This window comes from Daucus carota, chromosome 1, assembly GCF_001625215.2.
Source record: "Daucus carota subsp. sativus chromosome 1, DH1 v3.0, whole genome shotgun sequence".
NCBI classification, from domain to species: Eukaryota; Viridiplantae; Streptophyta; class Magnoliopsida; order Apiales; family Apiaceae; genus Daucus; species Daucus carota.
In genome coordinates this window covers 45,253,938-45,263,771 of record NC_030381.2, presented here as the reverse complement: position 1 = coordinate 45,263,771, position 9,834 = coordinate 45,253,938, and the positions used below count along the sequence as shown (strand labels likewise).

At 27.2% G+C, this 9,834-nt stretch overlaps 1 protein-coding gene across 1 annotated transcript; it reads left to right on the top strand.

Annotated features, from left to right (window-relative positions):
- The first annotated feature begins 7,309 nt into the window (after positions 1-7,309).
- LOC108193925 (uncharacterized) lies at positions 7,310-9,287 on the top strand. Its single transcript, XM_017360782.2, has 2 exons — positions 7,310-7,736; positions 9,101-9,287. The coding sequence occupies exons 1-2, from the start codon at positions 7,436-7,438 to the stop codon at positions 9,154-9,156; spliced, it is 357 nt and encodes a 118-aa protein (XP_017216271.1). The 5' UTR covers positions 7,310-7,435; the 3' UTR covers positions 9,157-9,287.
- Positions 9,288-9,834: the final 547 nt, after the last annotated feature.

The window sequence follows — 9,834 nt, the reverse complement described above, 5'->3', positions numbered from 1 at the left end:
TTTTGTTTCTCTTTGTAACATTATCAATCTAGAAAGGTCCTTCAGCAAATTTCAGGATGTCACCAATAATCTCTGCATGAACAGATGCCTAGATGCCATCGGTAAAGTGGTGGAATTAGCTTCCATCTCTCCAACGTCAGAACTATTTCCCTTCCAAAAAGTTTGAAAACATATTTGCCAAATTCATGGCAATCACCGCAAGCTCTTAAATTTTTGTTAATTTTTATTGGAGTACATATACTGTTATAATTTTAATATACATGATTTCCCCGCCTGAGCTGTTATCGTTGTTTCCTAGATTTGGCGGTGATTAGTATGTTCATGGGTGCGGCATCGCCGTATCTGAGGAGAAGCAGAAGAAGATGCGTTGTGTGTATTGTATATGTATATATAGCTCTTGCAGTAAAACTATTCTTGTTTTAATTATTAGAAAAGGCAGGCAACTGATTCTGTGATATAAAACGTTGGATATAATGTCGTTTCACCTCATATAAGCCCCATGCTATATAAGGTTAATCTCACCTCCTTTTTACTCTATATATATATTAACAAAATTATTTTCATATAAAAGACAATGATGTTTGATGCATAAGACGAATTAAATGCTAGTAAATTTATAAATGAGTAAGGAATCGAATTCGAAACCAGGGTCAGAGTTAATTAATTTGTTTCGAAGAGCGATTTTGAACGTGTTTACTTATAATGGATTAATGGTACACACACACACACACAAACACACACAATTTTTTATTATATGGATTGTGTATAAAAGAATAGATATATATCTCAAGACAAAATAAAAATATAATATAATAAGTCTTGAAATTAAATCACGTTTGTCAGTAATATATTTGATAATATGTTCGCGGGACAAGAATATAATCAATATATATATATATATATATATATATATATATATATATATATATATATATATATATATATATATATGAGGAGGATCCTGAGAGAACCCACTAATCAAGAGAACCGAGAGAACCATTCTATCTACCGTTGATTACATATCTCAATTCAATCATATCTCATAGTCAAATCTTTTATAAATTCTATCATATCTAATGCGTATGGGGTATTTTTGTACAAACAAAATAAAAGAAATCAATGACACCTTATTACTATATTTATTGAGATTCTTGTTTAATGCTTTAATATCTTTGATTTAATGCTTCTATATCTTCTTTATTTTTTTTTCAATTGAAATATGGAAGTTATGTCCAATGCTCCATATTTTTCACATTCTTCTCTTAATTGAAATATGGATAGTAAAATATTCATTCGTAAAATATTTTCGTTATTTACCATTTCCATATTCCATAAAAGATTTAAAATATTAGAAGACTTTGTAGAAAATATTTGGAGATATTTTGTATAATATTTTCTTTATTTATTATTTTACTAAGATTCTTTTAAGTATTTTATCAGTATTTATTGAGATTCTCATTTAATGCTTTCATATCTTCCATATCTTTGATTTAATACTTCTATATCTTCTGTATTTTTTCTCGGTTAAAATATTAAAGTTATAAATAATGCTCCATACGGAATCTTAATAAAATATTTTCAATACTTACTATTTCCAGATTCCGTAAAAGGTTTAAAATATTAAAAGACTTTGCAAAAAATATTTATAGATATTTAGATCAATATGTAGAAATATTACTTACGAAATCTATTATAGCGCACACTCAAAATCTAGATTCCTTAAAATATTCACTTACAATGTGCTCTTTAAATATACGTAATTGAATATTCGATAGAATCTCAACACAATATAATCAAATTCTAAGAAATAAAGTTAATGACGCTTGAAATTATAAGTGAATATTTAATAAAATCTTATTAATGTATATATTATTAAAATTCTTTAAAGTTTTTAGTTAAGGATTTAGTTAAGATTCTAGTAAAATTTTATTGAAACTCTACTAAGTGTTATATTGATAGTATTAAAATTCTATTAAGTGTTTCACTGATAATTCTACTATTTTAATATTAAATATATTTTTTAGATTTTAATTTCTAAATATATTTCTAGAAATGTTAATGTTAATGAAGATTCTACAATTCTTAAATCATTTAGTGATATGTCAATGAAGATTCCACAAATTAATGCATCAAAATTTCTATATAATGAATGATTTTTAATATAATGTATTAGAGATTTTTTAATAATTTTATTAATATTCTAATAAGAGTTCTATTAACAATATAAAATTTATTATAACTTTTTTTAATTATATGATTAAGTTTTTAATAAACTTTAAGATTCTACTAAAAAATTTATTAAGTGTTTCGTTAGTCGATCATATATAATATATGATTGTCTTATATATATATATTTAAATAATGTGAAATTTAATTTAAAATAATTTAAAAATATTAAAGATCTACTCCAGAATACAACTATTCTTATATATATACACGAAATTAATATGTGTATCAACTTACGTTTTTATTGATAGATTGAGTTCTGAGAAATGCCAAAAATAAAAAATATGTTAAAAATATAAGATTTGGATTCCAGATTCTGTAATAATCTATAAATGGTATTATTTGATTGGCTGAAAAAAAGATGCAAGATGCCATATTTAAAAGATTTGAAAATAATAACACTTTTCTTGTGTTCCAAAATGCTCCTGGTCAGTAGATTTTTTAAGATATTCTGATTGAAATAATAAAAAGGCAATATATAAATGTTATCCAAAAATCAACGGCTCTAAGGAGAGTTCTCTCGGTTCTCTTGATAGTGAGGTTCTCCCTCGAACCTTACTCATATATGAGGAGGATCCTGAGAGAACCCACTAATCAAGAGAACCGAGAGAACCATTCTATCTACCGTTGATTACATATCTCAATTCAATCATATCTCATAGTCAAATCTTTTATAAATTCTATCATATCTAATGCGTATGGGGTATTTTTGTACAAACAAAATAAAAGAAATCAATGACACCTTATTACTATATTTATTGAGATTCTTGTTTAATGCTTTAATATCTTTGATTTAATGCTTCTATATCTTCTTTATTTTTTTTTCAATTGAAATATGGAAGTTATGTCCAATGCTCCATATTTTTCACATTCTTCTCTTAATTGAAATATGGATAGTAAAATATTCATTCGTAAAATATTTTCGTTATTTACCATTTCCATATTCCATAAAAGATTTAAAATATTAGAAGACTTTGTAGAAAATATTTGGAGATATTTTGTATAATATTTTCTTTATTTATTATTTTACTAAGATTCTTTTAAGTATTTTATCAGTATTTATTGAGATTCTCATTTAATGCTTTCATATCTTCCATATCTTTGATTTAATACTTCTATATCTTCTGTATTTTTTCTCGGTTAAAATATTAAAGTTATAAATAATGCTCCATACGGAATCTTAATAAAATATTTTCAATACTTACTATTTCCAGATTCCGTAAAAGGTTTAAAATATTAAAAGACTTTGCAAAAAATATTTATAGATATTTAGATCAATATGTAGAAATATTACTTACGAAATCTATTATAGCGCACACTCAAAATCTAGATTCCTTAAAATATTCACTTACAATGTGCTCTTTAAATATACGTAATTGAATATTCGATAGAATCTCAACACAATATAATCAAATTCTAAGAAATAAAGTTAATGACGCTTGAAATTATAAGTGAATATTTAATAAAATCTTATTAATGTATATATTATTAAAATTCTTTAAAGTTTTTAGTTAAGGATTTAGTTAAGATTCTAGTAAAATTTTATTGAAACTCTACTAAGTGTTATATTGATAGTATTAAAATTCTATTAAGTGTTTCACTGATAATTCTACTATTTTAATATTAAATATATTTTTTAGATTTTAATTTCTAAATATATTTCTAGAAATGTTAATGTTAATGAAGATTCTACAATTCTTAAATCATTTAGTGATATGTCAATGAAGATTCCACAAATTAATGCATCAAAATTTCTATATAATGAATGATTTTTAATATAATGTATTAGAGATTTTTTAATAATTTTATTAATATTCTAATAAGAGTTCTATTAACAATATAAAATTTATTATAACTTTTTTTAATTATATGATTAAGTTTTTAATAAACTTTAAGATTCTACTAAAAAATTTATTAAGTGTTTCGTTAGTCGATCATATATAATATATGATTGTCTTATATATATATATTTAAATAATGTGAAATTTAATTTAAAATAATTTAAAAATATTAAAGATCTACTCCAGAATACAACTATTCTTATATATATACACGAAATTAATATGTGTATCAACTTACGTTTTTATTGATAGATTGAGTTCTGAGAAATGCCAAAAATAAAAAATATGTTAAAAATATAAGATTTGGATTCCAGATTCTGTAATAATCTATAAATGGTATTATTTGATTGGCTGAAAAAAAGATGCAAGATGCCATATTTAAAAGATTTGAAAATAATAACACTTTTCTTGTGTTCCAAAATGCTCCTGGTCAGTAGATTTTTTAAGATATTCTGATTGAAATAATAAAAAGGCAATATATAAATGTTATCCAAAAATCAACGGCTCTAAGGAGAGTTCTCTCGGTTCTCTTGATAGTGAGGTTCTCCCTCGAACCTTACTCATATATATATATATATATATATATATATATATATATATATATATATATATATATATATATAAAGGAGGATGCAGAGCGTCTCCAGAATTGTTCGATTCAGTTTTCTAATTTTTATTATATTTCGGATAGAAAATATAATTATAATTCAAAAAATGAGGTTTAAGAATTCTAAAAGTAATATAACTCTTTTCTTATCGGATTCTAAAGCTAATAATACTCTAGAATCTAGAATATATCTATACTATACTATAATAAGCCAACATGGGTATAATTTGTAATCCAAGGTTTTAGTTATATTTTTTGATTTGGCACTCTCCTTTTGGTACTACAAGTTTACAAATGTGGAGTCTATTAGTATTAGAATGTTAAACAGTTTCAAATCCTAAAAACACTCATAACAATCCATTATCATATAATATTTTATTAAAAAAATTATAATGATGTTATAAATAAAATTATAAATATACAATTTTGAATATCTTCTTTTAACAAGAACCTTCATATAACTCTTTTTAACTTTAACGTGTTCTATCTCAATATAAACACGAACCATTATATAACCCTTTCTAACTCTAATCTTAAAAGTTACTGTTGTCAAAAAACCAAAATTACAAAATTATGTTGAAATTCGATTGATTTACTAAATCTTTCAAAGGTATTACACGATCGGCTATGTTCGGAAAAGATTTGAATTTTCTGATTTTTTTTATTTTTAAATTTACGTTACTAAATCCGGATTAAATGTACTAAAATCCTGTGTGTGTATTAGAGTTTGTCTATTTTCAAGTAATCGGGTGAAAATATATTCAGTTGAATAATATAATTTAATTAAAATTCAATCCGTTAATACCAAAATACTAATAAAATGATGTTAAAATTTAAATAATAAATTACGAACTATATACCCGCCCGTGCTTCGCACGGGTTAAAGGCTAGTATATATATATAAATAATTATATCACATAAATTTGTATCTAACATGTTATTTTTGTTCACGGCAACTCGAAATACGTACAATTTTTATTTTCGATTTAGTCTTATAATTTTTTTTAAATTTCGAATAGAAAATAAAGGATTGTAAAGATAATAATCATTATAAAACTAATAGCAAAAAAATTAGAACTATAAAAGAATAATATTTTTTAACTAATAGGAATCATATATTGATTTTATGAAAATGTTTTAAACTAACAATCACAGATAAAATAGAATTTATATTTAAGATTTGTAAGGTAATACATACAATTTTTATTTTCGATTTAGTCTTATAATTTTCTTACATTTTGAATAGAAAATAAAAAATTGTAAAGATAATAATCATTAAAAAAAACTAATAGCAAAAAAATTAGAACCATAAAATAATAATAATTTTTAACTAATAAATAGGAATCATAAATTAAAAATAATTAATAAAATAAAATAAGATATAAAATAGGAATCATATATTGATTTTATGATAATGTAAATAATTCTTGATTAGTATTGTGTTTGACGGGTACGGGAGGCGGCCCAAACTAATTTTTATCTAAATAGTAATAATTTTTCTATTAGTATTATGTTTGACGGGAAAGTGGCTAAAATAATTTATTATCTATGTTATAATATATTTTTTTGTTAAAACGGGACCACAGTTCAATTTTTTTTATCCAATTATAATCTTTAATTTTACCATAATTAGAATAATTTTTATTTGTATTGTGTTTGACAGTAAAGAGACTGAAACTAATATCTAAATTATAATGTTTTGTTATTAGTATTGTGTTTGACAAGAGAGCGGCTCAAATTAATTTTGATATAAATTATAATATTTAATTTTATCATAAAAATAATAATTACGGATTAATATTGTCTTTGACGGAAGGGCGGTTCGAACTAAATTTTATTATTAGTATTGTCTTTGACAGGATGACAACTTAAACAAATTTTTATACTAATTATATTTTTAATTAATGATATGTTTAACTAGAGGATGACTCAAACTAATTTTGATGTTATTATAATATTAATTCCTATCAAAATTTATAACACCGCCGCGAAACGCGGCTTTATTCACTAGTATAGTTATATAGGCAATTGCTCAAATAGAAACCACTAAAATAAAAACTAAAATGGAAACCAAGAGAAACTATACCTAAATGACCACACCCATCACCCACCTAGGGCCCACCCTCACCCCCACTCAATCCACCCCGGGCCCGCTAGGGCCTTGCCAAGGCTCCTCCCGGGCCCTTGACAGGCTCCAGACAGTGTTAAAGAGCCAAACCTTGGCCCCACCATGGTCTAACTAGGACCCGACCCGGTCCTATTAGGCCCCACTTAGACCCCGTCTAGACCCATCTCGGGGTCCATCCCCGGTCCAAAAAATCGCATCATTCTACTTAATCGCATTGGTTTCTATTTAATTTCTATTCCATTAGTTTCTATTGGAGTATGACCCTGTATATATAACATGACTGTTGCTAAGAAAAGAATGTTTGAAAATTAACAGTTAACTGTTATCAGATTGAATTAGATATTTTAACTAATTGATTGAAGGAGATGTTTTGATTAGCAGTTTTTTTATAAAATTATTTGAAAATTAATTTTTTAACCCAAATTTTTATTTCAATCCGCTAACCAGACATTAATATTAACAGATTAAAACGGCCAAAATGTTCCGGAAACACTTAGTAACTCTAATTTTATCTCAACCTGTAAATAATCCCTGAAACTACTACTTTTAATAACGAAAAACTTGGCAGGAAAACAAGATTTAGCTGTTTGTTTTTGGCAGTCACCTCTTCAATTTCTCCAGCGTGGAGTAGAAATGGAGTACGCAAACAAAGTAATTGGGTTTGTGAACAAAGCAGCGAGCAACAACACAGTCATCAACAGCTTTCTGGGCTTTGCATTTGTAGCCCTGAGTGTCAGATCATTTAACCAACAGAAAACTATTGAAACCCTAGAGACCCAGAAAGAATCTTTGCTCAAATCTAATAAGGCCATTAAGAAGACCATCTGGGAGTGGAAACAGCAGCTTTATGCTCAGCCTCAGGGGGGTTTTGCTCTTCCTGTTGATAAGATTAAGCCCATTTTTGGTGATGCCCCCACACCCGCTGCTCCCCCAGGTATAATTTGATGATTATCATGTGTGTTTGATGTTTTGTATGAATGTTGTGATTGTGGTTGGATATTGGGCGCGGATAGTTGAAACCCTTTTAAGGGTTTTTGTGATTTTGGGTTCTCGAAATATTGCTGAATTTCTTTTGATTTGTAGTTGAAATGTTTTTTTTTTTTAATAAGACTGTAATCGCGGGATATCTGATAGACTAGGGATTATTCGGTTAGCCAATGTGTGTTCTTGTAGGGTACTTGCACAAACCCAGCTTATTTCCCCCCTGTAAATCATACTCGAAATTGGTGTTAATTACTTAAGTTAGAGCAAGTTTTGATGTTTATTAGCTAAAATATTTGATGCTTGTGTTGGCTACTACTAAAATTAATGTTCTAGCTTATTCTTGTGTTTTAGTCTTTGTACATGACATCAAATGAATGTTTGTAATGTCTTTACATTTGTTGTATCCCCCACATTCGAAGACCCATGTTATGGTGTTAGTTGAAATTGAGTTTCTCTGTGCTATGCACCCGAAACCCCATATTTTGATATAGTTGAAATTGGTAATAACTCACTAAGAAAAGTTTTAGTGAAACCTTTGAAGTGTATTTTCTGTTAGCTATAAACTACATACATCATCTTACAAAATACGGCAGCAGGCAATTCACCTATAAAAAGTGTTTCAGACTTGTCATAATCTCAAATGCTGCTTTGGACATCTACAAGTCTTTCAGTTAGCCAATTTATCATTAGTTCTGAAGAGGAGAGGATGTACACCTTATGCAACTTGGATCCAGGTCTCTTTAAGAGAGGTCATTCAATAATGTAGTTTCTTTTGTTATGTATTTTAGTTTTTGCTTTGAGAAAGGTTTTGTAGACAACCATGAAGTTTTGTATTAGAGCAGAGTAACTACATTAGCAGAGAGCAAGGCTGTCAATGTCCACACTATCCTTCCCCTTGGATTTTGGTAATTCATTTATGAATTCTATGGCCAGACTATGAGTATGATTTCGCATAAGCTGTAATAATCATAAAAAACACATCTTACCAATTTAAGCACAGTAGCCAACATTTTGTAGTATAGAAAAACACAGCTGTAATCTTTTAAGTTGGCGAATAACTAGTTGCTTCGCATATGTACAGTTAGTTGTAATCTTTTATTTTTATTTAAATTTCCATTTTCACGTGCAAAATTTTATTTTATTTTTACTTTACCTAATGAAATTCTTTCCTTATGATTGTCCATACTCCACTTTCTTATATGTAAATATTATTCTTTGCTTAGAATACTGATATTTACCACTATTTGATGGGAATGCATATTTCCTTATATCCTACAGGCAGCTCCTAATTGTTTCTGTTATTTTTACCTGCAGCTGGAAGTCCCGTCAATATAGAGAGTGGATCACCCCAAAAGAAGATATTGATATAAAGTCCTTTTTCTTTAAGATATTCCTGATGAGATCTCATTAGAGAAATTGACATTAGAACTTGAAAAATATATTTAGATTTAATAAGTTTATGTATTAACTTTGACTCTAATACGATTCTCTTCTTTGCTTATTTACAGTATTGATATTGATATTTACCTCAGTTCATATAGCAATATATAAATCCATATATCCAGCAGGTAATTTTGTTCCGGAGATTGCTACTAAAATAATGAGTGCTCACCCTTTGAAGATGGTATTTTAGTACTATTTTTCTTTTTGGTAGATTATACATTTAAGCCTACCTATACATATTAGTCTGCCAAAAGACGATCTTGTTCGAAATTGCATTGAAACCAGCTGGCTGTGAATTTTAATACCCGGATTTCCGTTTGCACTAAAAGTTAAGATAAAACCATTTTGCCTCGTCTCTCCCTAATCGATAACAAATTTCGAGTGATCAAAATCTACCTTGGGTCTATGCATTTGAGCTGGGTTGATCGATAACAATTTCTAGTGATCAAAATCTACATTGGGTCTATACATTTGAGCTGGGTTGTGAGTCTTGTGACAGTTGAGTGTTACCAGTAACTTAAAAGAGTAAGATAGCAGATGTCAACTCGTTTACATAACTCTCCTGAACCTTTCAAGGGTGGAGAAATACAAGCGAAAAGTAATAC